General features: G+C 39.7%; 1 protein-coding gene across 1 annotated transcript in view; it reads left to right on the plus strand.

Moving 5' to 3' along the window:
* Positions 1-23,030, plus strand: part of EIF2B3 (eukaryotic translation initiation factor 2B subunit gamma) — a 98,160-nt gene that overhangs the window by 45,557 nt on the left and 29,573 nt on the right. The window contains exons 5-6 of the mRNA XM_033067501.2: positions 4,215-4,304; positions 22,436-22,566. Of these exons, the coding sequence (XP_032923392.1) occupies positions 4,215-4,304; positions 22,436-22,566 (221 nt within the window). The remainder of the gene's footprint in view (positions 1-4,214; positions 4,305-22,435; positions 22,567-23,030) is intronic.

The following is a 23,030-nucleotide window of genomic DNA, read 5'->3' on the forward strand; positions in this document are numbered from 1 at the left end:
AGATTAACTAATACCCGTGAGCCCACGGTGGATGTAATTCAGGTACAGATTTAGGAGCCAGGTTAATAGCAGGTATGATTAGATTTTTATTGTGTCATTGCTTGGATTAGAGTACGAACAGCCTCAGGTCCTTGAGCTTATTTAAAGACCTTCATATTTTCCGTCAACAGCTGTATGAAGTTAGGGAAAGGGAGGCCATGGGATTTCTCTTTCTCAGCTAGTTTATTTGTGAGGTGGTGAGGTTAATGTGGCAATATCCCATGCTTAGTAGAGAGGCTTTTTGGCTTTAAGCATTGTGTGTGCTTCCTTCAGATTTATGATTTTGACCCCAGCCTGGCATTATCACACTGTCAGTGGGAGTATGGAGCTGGTTGGAACCTCCAGCTCTTGGTGGTAATCTCTCTTAATTAGTTTACAGTTGAAACAATGGTCCGACTTCTTGCCTTTAAACAAGGGAAGTTTGCTCTATCAGTGGTTGATTTCCCTGAGGGAGGAAATCCTGAGGGGGGTTATCAGGGAAAGAAAAGCTCTGGGCTCCACTTTCAAAGCAATGCCATGTATGAAGCATGCATCAATCCTGTTAGTACTGCTTATTATTTCACAATGGCGTGTCAGGAATTACAGGCACAGACTTTTCTAAGGACTCTTGGAGACCTTTATGCACTCTCATCCTGAGTCAGGATTCTGTGGAATTATGTGCTAATAAAAGCTAATTTTACACATTAAATTGCATTCTTTGAAATGGTTCTTTTAATTGCTGATCTTTCCCTGACTTCTTCACAGATCTCTCCTAACCTTCTAGTTGTCAACTTTCTGCCAGGAAGCCCTTCATGGCTCATCATTAGGACTAAAATCTGCCACCAGTTAACACGCAGAGCACTTATAACTGGGAGCAGCCCCCTCCCTTACATGGGAGCACAGACAGTAATAGACACTATAGTGGCAGCACCAACGGGAGTTTTACTGTGTATTTTAATGACTTGTGCCTGATTACATTTGCTAGATTGAACCGAAGTTCATTTAGTAATTGGTATGTTTCTTAGAGGGTACACATTTGACATTCCTCCCTCATTAAAGCGCTCCAACAATAGCTGTTGCAACTTTCATCTCAAGGGTGACCCTCTCAGATACATATCCAGTCTTTTCCTTTTGATAAACCACCCAACCCAGCATTCATTAACACTTAACCATCTGCAGCCAGCCCCTCCTAGTACCTTCTCTCTTGCTTTGATGATATAATTAAAAGCTTTCTGTATTATCTCCCTCGAAGCAATAAGTCTAGGTGCGTCAGCTCCTGCATTGTTTGTTACTCGATTCTCTCTGTATCAGCTGTTCTTGCGACGGGCTCATTTTTCATATGTTGTAAAGATTAGCTGATGGAGTGGGAGATCAGAGGCATGAGACGGGAGTGTGGCTCTCGATATTAGTAACCAGATGCTCATTTGAAATGGTGATGGGGTTTGCTGTTATCTGTTAGATTATTTGGCTCCTTTGCTCTTACCTGAAGATAAACTGGTTTAAGCACTAGTCAATGAAAATGAGCATCATCCTTAGTGGCTTGTTATGATAGAGTGCTCTTATCAGTCTGGTTTAGTGTGGCTATTCTCTCCTTGAGCCTGGTTTACAGAAATCACAGCTTTGTTTATGCATGTGCCCAAACTTGCCTGTTTGACCTTTGAAGCTGTGATTATAATATTAATCTATGGGACTATTCTGTTGCAAATCACTTAGGTGGTCTGTATTTCAGAGGATTTCACTGTGGGACCTCCCTCTTGTCCAGCATGATGTTCCATTATTGTTAGTATATTCTACATTGAAAGCTAGCTCAGACTGGTGTTTCAGTACATCTTGTTGTCTGGCTGCTTTTTTTTTGGGGGGGAGGGGGCAGTTTGTGTGTGATGGAGGAGCTGGGATAGTACTGTGCTGCTATTTGTCCACTTGCACTGATTTTGTGTAACTTTATAACAAGTTGCTTAGCTATAGAAAAACTTGGTACAATGCTTGCATGCTGATACAAACGTCAGCCCACAAATCCTCAGTGTCCTGTGGTGTAGCTAAATGGTATTATTCCAGTTTGCAGGTGGGGAGACTGCATGTGTCAGAGCCACACAGACACTGGTGACAGAGCCAGCATTTACTGGGGAATTCCTGTTTTACACCGTTGCTTGATGCCTAGCCTCTGCAGCCTTCTTCTGCCTGGTGTTTAAGGGGGGATGTATGAAAGATCTTAAATAGGAAGAGAAAAAAGTGACATTCTGTCACTAAAGAAATTTTGTCTTGTTTGTTGTCTTCAGATTAAGAATTGGATTTTTTTCTTCCCATTTTTTTGCCTCTCCGTCCTATGTTCCATCTGTTTCTATATTTTTAATTGTTTATTGCCTTGTTCCATTGATTTATTAATTTTCCCAGCGAACTATTATATTCATTACATAAATACAAAAGAACCCTTCTCAGAGAAGATGGGAAATTTCTCCCTCTCATACATTCACAAAATGTGGAAACCATTCTCAGGATGCAGAGCAGGAGGGAATCTGCTGACTTCTAACTGCAAGATCTCATTAAAATTAGTGGATTCCCTATCCTCTTTGCATAAGGAACATTGCTATTTGGGCTGCCTTCCACAGCAACATCTGGGCCACTGATAATATCAGTACTGGAGCATTGCTAGGTGAGCTCATGTTTTGTTAATGAAGTAATCTACTGAAAGTGCATATATCATTTTCTAGTACCACATACTTCACTGCAAAGTGTTATACTACTATTATAGGAGCTTTCCTTTGCAAATGAGACTCAATGAATTTTGTTATAGTCAAAAATATGCATAGCTTGAATGGCATCCTTGAGAAATGCCACAAAAGTCATGAAATGGTAAGACTTAAACACTGGTAGTTCAAGGCATTAATTGAGAAATGCACTGAAAAATGGCTTACTGGAACATCTGATGTTCTTGGTAGCTTTGGTGTTAATAAATATTTCATATGATAGTATTGGTTTACTATTTATATGCATGTCCCATTTGTGAGTGATTCTTCTGCTGAGCTAACTACATAATAAAAGTGATCATGATCACAAACATCTGACTTGAGCATGTTCTGGAATAAGCAAACCAAGTTGGATAGAGTACACTGATAAAATATGTTCATTCAAACTTAATTATGAAATCCAGACTTCAAAGGAAGAAAAATTAGAACAGAGACAATTTCAGGTGTGGATTGAAATTTCTCTCCTTAATAGCCTCTGACTGTGAATGCAGTTATGGATGTCATGAACAGCTCAGCATAGTCCCTGACTGTTGTTGTGTTTTGTCTTTTATAATCTGCAGGCTAAATATTTTTGTGGCTTTTCTGTTCTGAGAACTAGTGGCAAATGTTCAGACTGCCAGAATGCTCTCAAATGAGGCCACAGATTTGTGGAAGGGAAAGTAATATTGGCCTAAAATATCAGGCTGGTTTAAAACAGGTTCCAAAAAACGTTTCCATTATCCCAGAATAGAGAGAGCATAAAGAGAAGCAATAGAAGCAATCAATGAGTCTTTATGATTTAAACTACCAGAGATTCCTGAGGTTCTGAAATATTAACCTGACACTGCTCCAAAAGCAAAGACTTCCCTGTTTGACTTATGATGAGTGGGAGTTTAGCTGATCTTTCCACCTTACTAGGCTGGATAGCCAAATGCTTTGTAATTGAACTGTGGCAATCATTTGTAATGTGTAGTGTAGGAAAGGTGAGCAGACCCCATCTCCTTCCCTTCTTTCCCTCCAGGAAGTGTTGGAGAAAATACAGTAGTGTTGTTGTGTTTGCTAGCAGAACATGCCCAGCCTTGCATATATATTAAGGCAGGCACTTAGCCAGAAGCTTTGAATTATTGTACCCTGACATTACCCACTGTAACTTTTAGCACTCTGGGCCCATTACTTTGGCTTCCTGCCCAGTAATGTGCAATTTCCACTTACTTGAGAAGATGTAGCAGGAGTAATGACTCCTTGGAGGAGATGTTTTCTTTTGCAGCAAATCAGCCCAGGGCCAGCAGGTGTAAGTTTATAGACACAACCCAATAATGGCAGCCTGAGCTCTTCTGTTCCAGCAGTCCAACAGTAGATGGAAAGGAACAGAACTTTGGACACTTGTCACTATCCCCTGACCTCATTGCAAAGTCAAATTCTTGTAAGCAGCCATGCAAACCTCCATGATTTCCCTTTTTTATTCTTTTCCAGGCACCCCAGAATGCACATCAGAACAGGGCTGATGGATGCCCATCTCTACTGTCTGAAGAAATACGTGGTGGACTTCCTGGTAGAAAACAGGTAAGAAACCAAGCAACACCCAAGGTGGTAGTAGGTGTTTGCATTGAGATGTGGTTTACACCAGAGCTTTTTTTTTAAAAAAGAATTTTTTTTCATTAAATTAGCTAGCATAAAATAGAAATATAAAAGAAACTAGTTTTTAAAATATTTTAACTATACTAAAAGGAATACCAAGCTTTATGTCTGAGCGTTTTACTAGGATCTTTTTGAAAAAACAAAACACAAAGAAAAAACCCAGCATAAGTGAACACTAGCATTTTTGTCTCTTTTTATGTATCCCTTCTTTTTCTAATGTATCTGTTCTTTTTGGCTGCTTATTTTACCAGGGCTTCCCCATTGTTAGGCTTGTGAATACATTTCTGACCTTTGATTTCCCCCACCACAGTCTGTTTTGGTCTTTGCAATCACCTTCCCTCTGCCCCTTCACATCCACCACCACTGCAGGTGGGCTATCTCTGTAGCATCCTATGTTTTTAGCTTGTGATATTCCTCTGTCAAAACTCTGAGACCACCCACTGAGAGAAAGAAAAACATCCATTTATGGAAGTGGAGAAGGATCTTAGCTATAATATTTCATGAAACAGACAAAAAAAACCCCTGTTTGTCTTTTAAAAACAAACAAATGAACACTCCCCCTCACAGTAAGTAGTTCAGTTTTGGAATGATGTCCTGTTCCTAGACTTTTTATAGCCCTCTCATGCCCATTACATATACTGAATGCACACTGAGTTCTCAAGAGTTTTTCTCCCCTTTCAAGTAAGATAAAAGATACAGGGGCTAAGTGTTGTGTTCATAGTACATTTTCTTAGCAGATAAACTGACATGTGAAAAAACATTGAGGGTGGGAGATTTATGTTAGTCTTGACCATATACAAATCTGGTGATACAGCTGGATACATGCTTGAAGGAGCTCTTCTAGAATAAGGGTCTGTGAGCAAGTTAAAATTAAGTGGAAAATCTGTGTTAACCTTGAGGGCAATTTCTTACCATGCATAAGAATTAGGCTTATCTGACACTTTTGACTGGTACACGGAGGGCATTGAACAAGTTACTTTAGTTCCCACTTGTGTACAGAAACATGTGAAAGGTGAGAAATTTTCAGAAGTAGCAGATGTTTTATACCTGGGAATAAACCATTTGTTTACCTTATTTCAGGAAGCTGGTGAGGGTTTGGAATTCTTGTGTTTCCTGTGGTAGTATGAAGCAGTGTTTACACCTTTCTTTTGTCATAATATAGGATGTAGGACTCATTTCTTAAAATCCTAGCACCTAATTTTGCTGAGATTAGGCATTTCTAGAATATTAGACATTTCACACATTGAGTTCTTTTTCCCTGGTCGTTCATTTAGTTTTGAATTTAGATCTGTGGGACAAGGATGGTCTTTGTCAGATATGTCACTCAGAGAGGCCTCTGAGTGTAAATAGCAGTAACTTTATATTTCGAGGCTGTATGCTATTTCAGTGGAAACTGGTGAGATCTTCGACATTAAAACTCAGTCAGAGTTTTAATTTGTATTAATCAAAGCCAGTAGAGTAAAATTCTTCTAGTTGCCCCCAGGTCCCCATAGAAAAAGTCTATGGACTTCTTGCAAGTATGACTGACTGGGGTTTTTTTTGTTGTTGTTTTCTGTAGCAAGGTCATTCTCTGTCTTCATTATTTTTTTAAACTCTGCTGGTTTTCTGTGACACTTCCATGACAAATAGATCATTACAGCAGCTAGGCAGCATTTCTTAAGACCTGATAGCAACATCTGGCTTACTAATAGTAGATAGCTGCTTCATTCTCTTTATTACACAAATGCTGCTTATTCAGTCAATTGAGAGAGTCAATTGCAAGTAATGTGCTTAACTAGCAAATCTGGGGAATGGGACTTTTGCCATGAGGAATAACTTCAGCTTTCAGACTTCTGGCACTGGTGGGCATTTGCAGCTTGTTTTTCTTCTCTGAGGAAGGGGAGGACAGTGCATACCCAAAGATCTTTCCATGTTTGGCAGCAATATGCCAAGACTTTTGAAAAACTCTGGGGAATATTTTTTGCCTCAGAAGTACTAACATCTACATAATTGTTTACGTTTAAGGATTCTTTTTAATACTTTGGATTTTAGTCTAGAGAGAACCTACAGTAAGATTTTGCCTCTCTGCAATTCTGCACCAGTACTGGAGAAGCTCAGATGCCTTGTTTAAGTTGTGCGTGTTTAAAACTAACAGCAGGGACTGAAGGGAACAGTGAAGCTCTTGTATGGTGCCAGGAAGTACTGACACAGTGTACTTCCTCAATATTACAATATTTACATTGTGTTAATATTTTAACAGCGGGGTTTGATGGCAGACGGAACACCTTTTTTCATTGTTTGTAGCTCAATGAAGCATTTACATTTTTTCAAATGTTTTTTTGATATACAAAAGTTGAAAAGACGTTGCCCAGCAGTAAAAAAATTCAGATGCTACAACTAACTTTTGTAGGGGAAAATTATGATTACTTCCAGGTTGAAGCTTTATGTGAAAACTGATGTGGTTATCTGTATGGGATATGTTTCCTCTTCAGTGAGTCCCAGCTTAGCTGCAAAGATATAGGAAGAACGAGCTCTGTGTGGATGAATCGAATTTATTTATAGCTGTATCTTTAAGAATAATTGGCATTCAGAGTAATCTACGTGTTGGAGGTAAAGTACAAAGTCACAAGCAACTAATATGAAAGCAGGGAAAAAATTGAAATGGTTAAACCTTGGTTCTGTGTAAGTATATAAATATTGCTTTAGGATTTGGAACTTTGTTGTGTGGCAGCTTTGGAAAAAAAGGCTGAATATTCAACTCTGAGATGAAATCATGATACCAAGGGTTTTATCATCAGCTTTATCACTTCTTGCTCTGTGGTACTAGACAGTTCCTTTGATTTTTCTATGCACTTGTTTCCTCTTCTGGGTGGGATTGTTTGAAAAATAATCAGTGTTTGTTTGGCAGTGGTGAGATTCTTTGATGAGGGATGTTAGGAGAGGTCAAAATACTGTTTGGTAGCCTGTAACTCAGTTTGTAGTCTTTTAATACATTTTTATGAACTATTTTAAAAGGTCTGAATTTATGATTATCCTGCCTGAAGTTTTATTGCACTATAGCAAATCAAATTCTTGAGTTTTAAAAGGCAGAACTTGCTAATGCCTTTGAATAAAAGTTGGAGGAAATATTCGGTTTATTAGAACACCCTCAAATATGTATGTCCAGACAAAAATAAAAAATACCATGCCCCTAATGTAATTTAAACCTGGGGAATTTATTTTTCAGGATTGAAACTGCTTTTTCTTTCTTCTCCTAGGAGGAAAAAATGAATTTTGGTTTAAATCTCCATCTATCACTCATCCACTAGTTCAGCACTGGATCCTAGTGAAATCAAGTGTGCAAGGGTCATAGCCTGTCCAAATCTACCAAGCTCAAACGCCTGTGGTTCCATGCTGGCTTGGGCAGCAGCTGAAGAAATTCTTGCCCATAGCAATTTATGTCCTACAGTTGGAATTTGTTCCTTCTCTTCTTTCCGTACTTTTGCTTCACCAGGCTAGGTTGGTTGCAAAGTGCTCTTTAATTAACTGCAGTGCACTGCCACAGCCTCTGCACAGGGTGCCGGTATGGGATGGGGAACTCTGCCCTTGGATGAACGTCTCCATCCCTGCATCTGCAGTGGATACCCAACACTAGTGACTTCTGGGTCTGCCCACATGAGATTCACAAGAGGTCACAGACCATGCTACCACCTGAATTTATCCTGTCAGAACAGGAACTTTGACCTCAGTGTAAAGCAGCTCTTGTTTGGGCTGTATTTTCTGTTGGTTGTACCTGACCCTAGGGTCTATTTCAGCAGAGGCCTTTAATTCTTCACCAGGTTACTTTCTTCATCAGGGAAAACAGAGTTGCTGAGGTTGGTCTTGGGAGAGAGTGTGGAGTTGTATCACACCTCCACATGGGAGGGAAGTCAGTTAAAAATACGAGCTCTTTGTGTTTAGGTGAGAGCTTTCCTTTCCTCAGCGTTTTCTCTTTCAGAGCAAAGCCAGCCCGGGGATCTCATAGGTGCCCCGCTTCGTGGCGTGGGAAGACAGGCAAGCACAGGCCGTGCATGCTGCTGGAGCTGCTCTGCCAGCACAGGGCAGGGATAGTTGAAGGTGAACACCTGCACCACATGATGAACTGCATAATATTGCTTTTCTTAAAGCGATCGTTCCATGTGCTGAGCCAGCAGCAAGACAGAAGCAGAGGCTGTAGCTGGCTGGGGGCACGGCTCCACCCCACAGCTGGCGGGCCTCACACCCCTGGGGCCCTGGAGTGGCAGCCAGCACAGTAGCCAGTCCCTTTTTTGGCACTCTCCTGAGTGCTAGGTTGGAATCCTGCCTCGCTGCTGCATTCGGAGCAGATGGAAGAAGAGAGTCCTTATTCCCTTTCCCTCGTGAACTTGATGTGTAGCAGAGGGCAGGATGTGGGCCCGTGCCGTGTGAGCCCTGCGTGCTGCACAGACATGCGCTGGTATTTCTGTGCTGTGTGCTGACAGTCGGCTTGCTAGCAATCCCAGCAAAGCTGCTACAGGAGAAATGTGATCAAAGGGAAATTGCATGGTAGCTTGTGTTATGTTTTTTTTGAAAAATTCTAAAGCTTTGGCCTGCTGAAGTAAGATACATAATTCAGAGGAAGGCAGAGGTGAGATAGCTATAGAGCAACCCCTTTCCTTGTGAAGTTTTTACATGGAAAATTCAAACTTGCTTTGGAAATTTAAGTCTTCAAGATATGTCTCTACATAGCCTGTGAATGTACTTAAGAACATACGTAATATGCATTTATAATATATGTATATATGAATGGCATTATGCCCAAAGTCAGTTATGCAAGTACAGATGGCAACATTTGTTACATTTGTTAGAATTTTACCATGCTCACAGCTGAAACCTGTAGTCATATGGAGGTTGCTTTTTTCACCCCTCACTGAGGTAGACCAGAAAGTCCAAAGCCAAATTAAGGCTGCCTAAAGCAAAGCAGTATGTGGTCCTAATCAATAAGGTCGCCAAAATAATTTTTCTCAAATTTCATCAGTGCAGAGCTTGTCAGGAATATCCTAATCAAACCTTAGATTGAGCATACAAAAGCCACATTGAAAAATACTAACTTTGTAAATTATAGCACTTGCCAATTAATAAGTGCCACAGCTGAGGCTCCCTGTGCAACTTGTTGCTTTTGTTTTCCCCACATATTATGGTGCAGCCTCCGTTACATGACTTTGTACCTTGTTTGGGGCTTTTTTTCCCCCCCTCTGTGACCACTGCTTCATTTATTGCCTGAGATGTTTACTGAAGGAGATACTGTTCAGTATTGTATATAACTTCTGTAGTTCAGGTAAAGGCCACCAGTCTTATTCCCTGTTTAAACCATGTTCTGAAGATAAGTTAAATACTTTGTTTTGGAAAGGTAAAAGTAAATATATTCCTCTTGGTGTTCATCACTGATTCTGTAATGTCCATTAACTATCTTTTCAGCACCTCTATTAGTGAAGCAGTGGTTTTCCCCCTTCTGAAAGTGGGAAATCAGGGTACACAAGAGCTGAGGTTTGAAGCATCTTTATCTTAAGTATGCCATTTTTCAATTCTTAACATTATACAGAGAACTTGTAGTGTTGAAAAAATCTATTCCATTGATAATAGCTGTTTCAGGGTGATAATCAATGGCAACCTGCAGAAATCAGAATTATGTTCTGCATTCAACACCATCCATAGAATCCTCTGACAGCAAGGAATTAAAAAAAAAAATCAGTTCTTTAGGCATCGTTCATTTGCCTTATATCTTTGCAGTTCTTTTCTCCCTCTTGCAGCCCTCTGCCTTGTACATTTAACACACATGTTCTAACAAATGAGGCAGTCATTCTTCTGCCTCATTACACAAAGGTGATTCATCCCCAGGGCATAGTCCATCTTTGCATTGGGTGAAGAAGGGATTGAGATTGGGGAGAGAGGAAAAGTAGGTGTGGTTTTAAGGGTTATATCATAATGTGAACACACAAGGTCTTAACTGAGGTTTAAGCAACATACTTCTAGCTTTTCTTAATTTGAGTGTCCAGACTGCTACCATGATATTCTTTAAGTGTGTGTGTATATATATATATATATATTTATGTATGTGACACTTCTAGAATTAATCAATGAGTCTACTGTGACTCTTGCTAATGGAGTAGCTGTTATCAGCGTAGATTTATCACCTTTCAGGTCAGCCACTAGAAGGAGATGGGATGCTCTAAAGTTCAAATAATATCCATCTCAGCATTTATAACCTTGGCCTGGAGCATATTCTGTTTCTTTGTGGAACAGTTCACAAGTACTTCAGTTACCTTGCAGAAAAGAGAAAATGGAGTATGCCCAAGGTAGAAGTACTTCTATCTTTTTGAAGTAAAAAAACCCAAACCAAACAGGCCTCTTCCAAGCATGTGCAAACAGTGTTTTTTCAGACTTAGCCTGATGTAGTATGGGCACTTTTCCTGTTTACAAATGTAATGCCCAGACGAAAAGACAACCCTGTGCTGTGCCAAATTCCAAGCATGGAAGTGCAAGAGCTTTTCAGCAGAGCAGATGAAATATTTTTAACATGGTCAAAACAAAGGGATTTTTTCCATAATTTTGTTCTTGGAAGTAGCAGAGACGTTTTTGATGACACTATCCAAAAAATAATCAGCTTGAGGGAAACACCTGGCATGGGTAATTTTAGCCAAAACAGTTACACTTTGGCAAAGTTAACAAACAGATGAAGGCAGAAACTTAAAATAGGAAATTCTGGGCAATTTTTCTTTAGGCACCCTAACTGCACCACCTCTGAATGTTGGTAATTTCAGATTTGGTGGAGGCAGATGCCACTGTGTGTTTGCTCGGATGTTTTGGGTTCTCTGTTCTCCATCTGAGTGTCACATGCACTTTGTGACATGACATCTTCAGACTTCATTTCTAAAGACTGTGTAGGCATACGTAAAACAAAATTGACGACACACATATTCCTCTTATATATTAAGACATTTCACATACTTTTCTGGTGTCTTTCCCCCTTTTCCCCCCACCCTTCTTCCTCCTAAAAAAAGGTCAAATTTTATTGTGTTTAGTCGATTTTGTAAATCACCATTTTTATCCAGAATCTAGTCCTTCTGAAGTTTTGGATGCAGAAAAGGCTACAGTTTCCCAGGTACTGTCACATAGGAAGAGGGCAGCGCTCTTCCTGCGGCCAGAAGGATCATGTGTGGTATTGGAAAGGCAAGAATGATAAACAGCAGCACTGTGCTTACTTCAAAAGGTCTGAGTTAGCAATTCACAGTGCCTTATCCTGGGAATGCTGAGCACTAACATCTTGCCTGCCGCCAGGGAAATGCACTTTCCCCGGGGAGCCCTCCCCTCAGGGTGCACCCCATGAGAGTCTGAGCTGTAGCTAAGAAAACAAATCAGCTTTCTGCAGTTCTTCCAGTGCTGGAGAGCTGCCTGCCAGAATGTGCCAGTAGAGAAACTTTTTTCTGAACTGAGCAAATTTGCAGTAAACTTTATAGCCAAAGTCAGTATGATTTGTTTACAAAGTTAAACACTGGGGTTTGGGTTGGTTTTTTTTTTTTTTAAAACCACTGAAATAAATAAGAGCAAATTGTGTGAGGTCATAGTGCTCTGCCTTTCCAAACTGCTTCAGCTGCAATCCCAGAGCACACTTCTTTGCTCAGCTCCCCTCTGCTGTGTCCAGAGAGCCTCTCCTGGGCCAGCACCAAGAGGGGAGAGGAAGATTTGCTGTCTCAGTGCTACGTTGGGAGATCTGGGGCCATGAAAAGAGCTGCAGCAGAGGCACCCTTCTCCTCCCTTGATGAAGGGGAGAGCAGTGTGAGATCTTTGGAAACTGGAGGTGAGAGTGACTGTCTCTGGAGCTCCTGCTTGGATGGCTGTGTGCTATGCTGTACACAAAGGCCCCTGCAGGTTTATATTAAGGTGCTGCCCAGACTAAACCAGTGCATTTTTTCTTTTTCCCCTCTAAATGCCTTTTTATCATTCAGGCTGTCACCTGTGTTTCCTGGCAAGGGCTGCTGGCTGGGGGAGGTCTGGCAGAGCTGAACACCCAGCTTTGGTGGTCTTTGTGTGGCTGCCTGAAAGATGGCTTAAAACAGAACCTGCTCTGTGAATACCTGCGAGTTAACATGTGTCAGCCGTGTGGCTGGAAGGTTTCTCCTTTGCTGTAAAGAGAGATTTTATAATGAATACTTTCCTTGTGATTAAAACGGATAAATAAACAAATAACTCCTACAGGAAGTATACTGTGTGAAGTCAGGGCAAATAGATTGTAGCTTTTCAAACAAGGAAAAGGGGTAAAAACACCCCACAGTCAACCCAACTCAGGCTCCTCCTTAGTGCATTTAATCTATTACAATGTGAAATGGCAATCCATCTTTCCCATTTCCTTTCCTTGTCAAACATATCCAGCTGTTGGAGCTTTCCCTGCTCCTTACTAGAGATGCCAGGATTTAAAATTTGTTGATCTCCTCCAGGGTATCATTACTATTTTCATCTCTCCATGGTACCAATCAAGCTTACTCCTGAAACCTCAGGGGGAAAAGCCCTAATGATCCAAACTAGATTTAAACACATTATGATTTTCAGCAAATGCCTTCTGTAACAAATAAAATTCCTTTTCCTGTTGGCAGACTACCTAACAGTAGGCATATCTTTGGATATGCTGAATTGGAGGTGATCAACGTCATCAGTAACTGTAAAACTTTTTATGGGACCATGGTACTCCATAGTGGCCACATGCCTGACATACCAAAGAGTTGTCACAGCACAGTATTTGGTGCACCCAAGCTGCTCTTAATGCAATTTTTTTCTAAGGTAAATGTTAAAATGTGTTAATTTTGTTCTCTTACTGTGACTTACAGAATCATGTTATGACCCTTTGGATTCTGTAAAAAAAGTGAATTTAGGGAGGGCATGAAAGACATAATTCAATTATAGAATCATAGAAATATTTAGATTGGGGAGGGATGTCTAGCAGGATCTAGTCCAGCCTCCTGCTCAAGACTAACTTTTGTGTTGCTCGAGGGATTTTTTTGCAGTTTAGTTTTGAAAATCTCCAAGGATGGAAACTGGGCCTTGTCCCAGGACCGTACCACTCACTGAAAAGTTGTTTTCTTTATGTCCCAACTGGAATTTCCCTTGTTGCAGCTTGCATCTGTTGCCTCTTGCTCTCTCACTGTGCACCTCTTGGAACATTCTGTCTGTCTTCTCTATCACTTCACTTGTGGTAGTGGAAAACCGTAATCAGATTCCCCCACAGCCCTCTGTTCTCAAGGCTGAACAAACCCAGCTCCCCCAGCTTCTCCTCCTGTGTCATGTGCTCTTGACCCTCTTGGTGGCCTCAGCTGGGCTCGCTCTGATCTGATAATAAACATTAAAAATTGTTAACTGTTTTTTCCATCGTTTGATGCAGTTTCAGTTTCCTTGGGTAACCTTCAATCTAGTTGACTTTTGTCTTCACACAAGATGTGAATTTGGAACCAAGAAGTAATTTGTTTACCTATCTTTGTGTGCTTCTTTTCCCCCCTTTATTTTTTCTTCTAAATCATTGCCACTTGGGCAGTATCACCCTAAGCATTCTTTTATCAGTGCAGTACATTTTCTGTACCCAGCACTACTTGCATGTAAGATAATACGTTGGGTAAAGTTATTATCTTACCTTGCTGGGCATCTCCCTGTGAGAATACAATCCTTGTACTAAAATATCATATATATGTCTTTTGCAGTGGAAAACCCTTGTATTCTCCATTCAGATGATCTGAATATACAATTTTCAAGATAATGTCTTCCTTTCTGCCCCTCTCTGTTTTGCTTCTAAATCTCTCTTCCACACCACCTCAGTCACTGACTGACACATCCTTCTGAAATGCTGAGTCCCCTTTGACTGGCAGGTTGAATTTTGGGTGAAGGGAGAAAACAATTACTGACTTTCTAGTATTTCGCTATTTCTTACAGTTTTTTTATTCTAGGTGTTAGTTCAAAGTTAAATTTCGAAAGGCAAATGAAACATTAACAATTATAAATGTGTCTGTAACACTGTTGCTGGCTTTATTATTATTGCATTGAATTATTGTGGTGGGAGACTTTTAACTGCCTGCCTATAGATGGGACAGTAAATGCTACCAGTGATGATAGAGCACACATACATGAATAGAGTAGCTAAGAAATGTCTTCCCTAAGTAGTGAACCATCATTCAATCAGTAATAGTGCTCTAGGAGCCTAAAGTGTGAGGTAAGGGTTGATCTTAGAATAATCTTGAATCAAAGAGGAATAACTGTGAATGTCTGTACTTAAAGTGGAAAAACTTTAAAAAGTTACTGGTTTTGAAGAAGTCCAAGAGCTGAATGGAAGAAGGAGTGGCATTTCCCCTAAGTCAAAGATGCAGAGACGAACTGTAGCTCACAAGGCATTTTACACCAAACTATTATGGATTGATACCACCTGGAAAGAACATTATGAATAAAAGCTGTCTTGTGAAAATAAGGAGATGGGATTCATTGGCAAAAAAGCTTTCTAAGTTCTTCAAAAAAGGATAAAGTGAAGACCAAAAAAAAGTTTACTCTTATCACAGACAGAAGATCTTGCAAATACTATGGTAAAAAGAACAGAAGAGTTGTCCTACAGGAAGGGATGGAGCAAGGATTAGCAGTCAGTATAGAGGATAGGAGTTAAGGCAGAGTGATTGCTGGGGACAGGGGTGTAGAAATCATGCTTGCATGGGTGGAAGCAGGATTGAATTACACACCAGAGCTTCCTGTTTATTTCTCAGACTGCTGAGAGAAATTAGTCAAACTGAGGATAGGTCCTTTTGATTGCAGACCACCAAACACAGTATCTGCATGGAGAAATAGCGAAGTAATGTGGGCATCTCCAGTGCCTGTAATGCAATACCAGTGGAGTGGGGTGGAAGAGGCTACATGTGAAGCTACAGCCATGTCTCTGTTTTCTGATACACGTTTCATACATGTCTGAAGTGTTTAAATCTATTTATCTAAGTATGTAATTATGCATCCAAAGTTTACGTAACTCATCGGTTTATGGATACATGTCAGCCTTATCAAATGCATCGTATATGTGTGTTTGTTAAGGCAAATTGTCAGAATTCCTCTGTTTCTTTTTCAGAAAAGGAGCCTAATTTCAAAGGCACTTAGAAAAAAGTTGGTAACTCAGACACAGATGGCTGCAAAGGCGGAGGTGGGAGAGAAACGGGAAAGATGAGTTCTGGCAAGGAATCACATTTGTTGCAGGTGCGCTTGTTTTAGAAGAATGGGATGCTGTCTGGGAATGAATGAGATCCATTCCTCAGCAGTGTGTACAACCTGCCAAACACCCTGGGTGGCCTCCGACGGCCTCAGAGACTTTTGGTCAGAGAGAAGTTCTAAAAATGTCTAAACTTGCTGGCATTCCTGTGCAAAAGCTGTGTTAGTCGGGAGCTGTGGGGTGTTGCTGGCTGTTTGGCAAGTGGGCAAAGTTAAGGTTACTTAGATGACCTGAGCTGAGTGTGCACACGCTTTCAAAGGATTTGAGTATGTAATTGAGGAGTTTTAATTTCTGTGGTCAATTTTTCAGAAAGCTGCCTTGTTTCCCAAAGGGCTTTTTGGCAGAAGTGGAAGTTAGATCCCTGCTCCTTTAACTGCATCCAGACTTGGTGGAACTTGAGAACAGCTTTTATGTGGTTTGCATCCATACCATCCCTTTCATACTTTGATCTGGTTCCTCTCCATGTTATGGTGTTTGTGACTGTCACTTGCGTGTCTTCTGCTTTCCCTCCATTATCCAGAATGTGGGGTTTTGGGGGTGATTCTGCAGTTTTGGGAAGTCATTCATAAACTTGAGCCTGCAAAGCAAAGCTGTGCAGTTTTACTGGCTTGACATGTAATGACTTTTGAATGAGTCATGCACGTTCTTTTGAGCATTGGGAGTATGTTACTGTCAGGCTTGAAGGTTTTAGTTAGAAGATCGTGTGGAAAGACAAATGAAGCACAAATGCAGTCATGTGGAATTACCTTTTAGTACCATTTCTCGAAGTTTCCTTGTCTTCTTCCTAGGCTTTTAACTTCAAAAATAAGAGGAGCTGACAATTAATTAATATGAATTTGTAGCAGGCTGTGAGAAATGTATGTACTCTTTTTGTGGTCTGAATTTTGAGAGTAGAACAGGAGAAATAGAACATAGCAAAATATAACAGATGTTTAATGTTGTGATGAGTGCTGCAGGTTATTGAATTAGGCACAATTAATTGCCTGGTATTTTGTTGGCTTGCCTGGTTACTTTGGAGTTTTCCTTTATTATAATCGGTCTTGGGTGCACCAAACAAAGGCAGAAGGATTATTGCAAGATATAAGGGCAAAATTAGCCTTCTGCAGAGATGTGGCACACCCTAGAGATTTATCACTTGATTTTTTTTCCTTTTGTATGTAGTCCTTCTCTGCTTTCTCCACATTCTTAGCATGTCTCAGAAATTCTAGCATTTTTAGTAATGAATCAGTGAGAAGAAGGGGAAAACTCTTGTAAGTCCTTTTTCCATTGTGGTTGTTAAAACAGCGTTGTGGGAAATGGACCCAAACACTGTCTTTTAAGTGGTGTTGAGTCTGAGGCAGGTGGTATTAACTCAGGACTGCATTAAGTCTTTTCAAATCTCTTTCCTGTTTCCTTGAGGAAACATGCCTGGTGTATATATGTGGCATGGGCTGTTTGCCTGCCTCTTGCATTGACATTTTAATTTGGTCCATGATATAAATATCATTTCCCTAATCCCCCTTGCCCTGACCCTGTTTTGTCTGTTTTGTCTTTTCTTCAAAGTGAGTTGACTTTTTTTTTCTTGAAGGAGGGGGGAGGAGATGGGAATGGTGGCTGGCTGCTCTAGTTTGGAGCATTAAATGCTCAGGGAAAAAATCTCAGAGTAACTGTTGTTTCTTTCTTTGTATTCACATGGAAATTTTTAATCTCCATCAAAGGATCAGGAGAAAATAACGTTGAGATTCAACAAGAGAGCTCCCAGCTTACATGGAATTTTTAAATGTTATTTGGCTTTATCCTTTAAACGATGAGAACCATGAACTGTGTACCTACAGGGTTCAGAATTAACTTTTCTCTTTCTTCCAACACACCCTCTTTTTTTTTTTTCTTCTTCCCTCCCTTTTTCTTACATCTTTATTGTTCTGTATAAACATGCCTTTCTGGCCAAAACTGTAAGTTGCCTTAGGATTTGTTTAGTTGTATTTATGTATACATTTCTAACATTAATTATGAGCACCAGTCTGAAATACTGCCTCATGTTCTTTTGATGTGATCTGAAGAATCTCTGTTGAAGGCCACGGAGCTAAGATCAGAACCCAACCCTGTGTATGCTTGCATAGCTGTACAAGAGCTAACGTTTGCCTGTTTGAGGGGAAAAAAAGGCTACAAATAGGTATAAAAGGGTTAATGATCTGCTTGTTTGTAGTAGGGAATCACAAACACTGTCTGAACCTGTAGATGTAGCTGATTGTGCTGACTGATAGCAAGGGAAGCCCCCTGCAACTACCCATGGAGGGTAACAGCAGATTTCACAGGTGGGTGCTGACAGCAACAGTAGATTTCATGCTTCATCACAGATTAATAAAACAGGGAGGATATTAGAATGCTAATACTCATTAATACTATTTTATGGTGTTTAACATTAAACATGGAAAATGAAAATGAATGACAGCCGGTAAATGGAACTGACAGTTGTGTTCAGGGTGTCTGAAGCTGGTGAGAATTAGCTGCAGGAAGCAGAAGTTGTGGATGCTCCTGTTCCTGCTGTGGATCAAGCCAAACAGCACCTACAGTTACCTAGACTTCTGCAAGGTCACCTAAACTTAGATTCAAATAGACTCTTCTATTATTGTAAAATATTTTATGAGATCCCTTTCCTTACCATCATTGGTCAGAACCATTCTTTTCTGTGTCCTCTGACAGAGTCTCCAGCAATAAATATATCTAAGAGCAGAAATCATAGCCCATTAAAGCATAATTGTGAAATCCTTTGTTGTCTTTTTTTAAAGGCACAGTATTAGGTTTTTTTTCCTCCAAAACTCTTCTTGTGTTTCAGTTGGCTACATTGTTCCTCATTTCTTGCTGAAGTTTCAATAAACTTCATCCCAGAGGCAGTTGCATTTCAACAACAAGTAAAAGTTGGCCCTCTGTGGGCCATAATGTAATGTAATGTAATATAACATGCATAGAAACAAACTTAATTCTACCATGTTGTGTACTGTTTTAAGTTTATTTTTGGTTAAAAATCTCTGAAAACCCTTGCATGGCTGTGTTTAAATACTGAGTTTTTTGACCTCTAGGGTGTTTTCGCCCCATATTCTTTCACAAGTAAAATTTTTTAATTTAGCATGAACCTTGTCTGTGCCTTTACTGAAATGCAAAAATCCCAGAAACAGTGGGAATACATAGAGTGCACAGGGACCAGGGATAAAGGGATTCCAAATGTATAATTATGTTTTGCTGGTAATAACAGTACTTGGTAAAATAACAGTTGTCTGACCAAGTAGCCATTTTTCCATGTTAATATTTTAGGTTTTAAATTAAATTAACCTTGAATATTTCAGGTTTATGTTGCCTGAGTCTGAATCTGCAATCCACATAGCTGACTGGCAGTAACTGATGTGTGCTCTAAGCTCTTAGGTACATTTAATATTGAATTTTCCAGGAGGTTCTTTTGATTTGTAAATATTTCATCTTCACTTGAATTCCCAGTTTTTTTCTTGCACTTGCACCATGAACTTCAACTGCCCAGTTGTCTTCATTTTCCCCACTTATGCACCATCTCTTTCCAACATCCCCTGTAGTTGTGACCTGCTGCATGAATGGCAGATGCCATCCCAGAGATACTGCTTTTTCTATGCTTAAAATGTGATCAGTATCAACCCCTCTCAAAATTACTGCCAACTCTTATTCTCAGGATACTGGAACCACATAAGGTGCTTCAGGGACTGGTGTGTCCACCTCTCTTCATTTACAAGCAGACATTTAACAGCGCTCTCCATTTTTGGTGGTTTCATTGAAAACCTGCTACTTTCTGCTGAGGTGAAAACAGACAGATAGAACTTCAAAAATCAAAGTTTAGGGAATGAAAAGTCATGAAAAAGGGCCTGTCACTTGGGCTAGATTTTATGAAAACATATTTATTTTGGCAAATGTTTCTCAAAGGCAGGTTCATGTTTATGCTCTCTACCGTCTGGAGTTTGCTCTGAGGTGTCAAGAGCATGCTTACTCCACGTTGGCTTATAATTGGATTTCTGCCAAAATTCTGTGTGCCCTCCTCTCCTTCCGCTCACCCCTTTACTTTCTTTCTCCTGGTTGTAGCAGATTTTTCCTTCTGTGGATCTCAGTGCATATTTCATTTTCATTTCTTGGTGCTAATAAAAACAATGAGCTTTAGAAACCAGGGAGCTCCAAGTTTTAAAACCTGAAGAGAATAAAAAAAGATGCTTTCCTCAACTCATACAGTCTTATGTTTATTTCTTCCTAATATAAGCATGTGAATTTTGGGATTTGATTGTAAGGATTTTAAATATACTAGACAAGAAACCTTTTTGGTTTGTCTTCTCCTGTAACTAGGTTACAGGCCAATTGGTTCTTCCAAACTCCTGCTGATTTTTCTCTTTCTTGATGAAGGGTCTTCAGTCCCTCTACATATCCTTTGTTTTAAATTCCTTTCCTAGTTCCAGCTAGATGCTTGGTTTCTCCCAAACAGTTGACAGTCAGATAATAGTATCATGCTATCACTTAGTGTATCTTATTTTGCAAGATCTCTCACAAAAAATTCCCAAATCTTTCTCACAGAGGGCCTTACTGTGTATTTTTACTACTTTCCGAAGGCAAATTCCTTTAATGTTGCATATAAATTGCTTCAACAGCAAGCAGAGGCAAACCTTCCTGGTTTTCCTTTTCCAGTAAGAAGGATGTGTTTCTGAGCCACATCTTATGGATGACCCAGAGATTTGCTCCACCTTTGGCAAAGGAATGTGGCTAGCACTTCAGAGAATTGCAGGAAAGCTTCAGGAGTTTGGCCAAGAAAGATTAAACCATCAAAAACCAAGTGAAACTGCAAAACTTTTGTCTTTTCCCCTTTCCACTGCTTTCATTTCCTACCGTGTTGTGTTGTCCTCTGCATCAGACTATTTAAGACTGCCAAATACTTGGGTATTTTATAGGTAATATATCTTATAAATGCCATAGCCAGCCTCTGAGGGAAACAGAGGATTGTCGGTTTTGGATGAAGTATAAAACCCAAGCAGGAAATCATTGCTGAATGGCACAGCTGCAGGCAAACACTGTGAGCTAGTAAACTGCCCATCTGCACAGCCACACGTGTGTGGGAGCGCGGGGCCGGCGCGGCCGCGGCAGAGCGCGCCTGTAAGTGGTTAGCAGGCAGAAATTCGGTGATTAAAGAATGAAGTGTTTTGCTTTGTTAGTTCCTGAAATACAACTATCTGAAGGTGATTATAATCTTATTTTCAAGCAGGAGGAGAGACTAAAGACTAGAGATTTTCCTTGTCTGTAATAAAACATGAAAGCAAAATTTCTGAGGTGGGCTGCAGGATGGAGGTTGTGACACAACCTGCACTGAGGACTGAAGAAAAAATTTGTCAAGAAAAAGAAACACACTCTATTTGTTATATAGGGCTGGACTGGCAATCACATCTGAATCTTCCCTTCAAAGCTAGAGACAGGAAAGACTGTTTTGGTCCTTAGGTCTGCTTCACTGTCATTGACCTGAACAGAGGCCTGGGTGGGCTTTGAGCTGGTCTTAAAAAGTTTGAACTGTATAAGATCCCCCTATGCTAGAGATTTTGCCAACCAAAATAATTTTCACTGTACCCATTCTAGTACTTGCCTTTTGTAATTTAATCTATTAGTTAGTTCCTAGTTTTGCTGTCTTCCATTCTAAACAACTCCTCTTTCTTTGTGGGTTATTATTTGTTGAGTTCCTCTAGCCAAACTCACTGTGTTAGTTCTCCCAAGCCTTCCTCTGAAGTTTAGCACTTCCTCTTGCACATGCCAAGTTTGAGTTCATTTTCCGCATGATTTTCCCAAGTACTACTTTAAATAATCCACAATTCAGTAACTAAATTGAGATTGTTAAAATAATGAAACAACAACAATAAAGCTCTTTTAAGACTGCACTTCAACTGTAAAAACTGTTGATTTGGGGTTTTTTCCCAAATACTTTATTGAAAAAAAATTTTCTTCTCATAGTCAAAATTAAATCAGCAGGGTTATAATCCCATTGTACAATAGACTTTCTACATTCATATTTGTCTTTTGGGAGTGTTTTTTGTTGATTCATTGCAATATATAAATCAATGCAAGAGTAGAGGTAATCTAGTGATTGGAACCCTTTTTTAAGGCATAGGTGGCTTCAGATAAAACCCCTTGTGATTTCTCCACCTCCTAGTATTGGGGTATCAGAATGGATATAATAAAAGTTGAAATCTGTACAAGGGAACATCTAAAGAGCATGAAAGTCTTGGGACCTTAACTGAAATGTCCTAATTTCTCTTGGTTAAAGGATTGGATCTATAAAATGTTCTGGATGCATCATTTGAGAAGGAATATGATTAATGTATCTGTCATTAAGGATCTGATATTTCATATATCCTTGAGCATTTCCATATTTTTATCAGAAAGAAAAGGAACTGCTTTGGTTTTTCCTCTGTGGGCACTTTATTCTCTGTTTTCCTGTCAATTTATGCTATTTTTTTAAGCCACATAAAGGTACTTCAGTTTTTGTCATTACAATGTTGGTACTTTCTGCATTCCATCTGCACACGAGTATGAATTGTAAGATGATGACATATTAAATTATAGTTATCTCTGTTAAAATATAGGGGATATAGTTCTGGAAATGAAGCTTTTTCCTCATTTTTAATATTTCTTTATATTTTAATGCATTAAGAAAAAAAATTACATAGGCACATTGTCTTAATATCTTGCCATTTTGATTCATCCTCATGAAGTGTGCAAAATGTCTGATGATGTTATGTAAAGAAAATGAAGACAAGTTTTAGCATTCATGGACTTCATGTATCTCTTTCTTCAGAACAATCACATCTCTCCGAAGCGAACTGATTCCACATCTGGTTAGGAAACAGTTTTCTTCTGCTGCATCATTACAGCAAGGACTAGACAACAAAGAAGAGGACCAAAAGAAAAAAGAGCAAGCATCCCCAGGTCAGTACAATATCAAACATTTGGGTTTATGGAAGTTTTAAAGCCCATATGCTACAGCTGAGTTATGGAGTAGGGTACAGAACTAGCCTGAAACACTATTTTAGTGATTCAGCTTTTTTTTCCTAGCAAAGATTGTAGTATATTTCTTTTTCAAACAGTATTGTGTACTATATATTTTTTTGTCCTCCCTTATTTTGATGTAAACCATAAGCAAATCAGCTAGGTGCCCTGTAATTTTTTTATTTTCTGGAAAAAAGTTAGATTAATTTTTGAAAATGTAATTTCAGGAGGGACTTCCTAAAACTGTGTAGGCCAACAGACTAAGTCTTAACCACCCTGCACTGGGAACTGGACAGGATCTCAGGTCCTGGAATTTATTTTTAGCATTTCTGCTGTCTCCTTGTGTGACCTTGGGCAAAACATTGCATCTGTCCTGATTCCTTAATTCACACCTGCAGAATAAA

Source organism: Catharus ustulatus, chromosome 9 (genome assembly GCF_009819885.2).
Source record: "Catharus ustulatus isolate bCatUst1 chromosome 9, bCatUst1.pri.v2, whole genome shotgun sequence".
Lineage (NCBI taxonomy): Eukaryota > Metazoa > Chordata > Aves > Passeriformes > Turdidae > Catharus > Catharus ustulatus.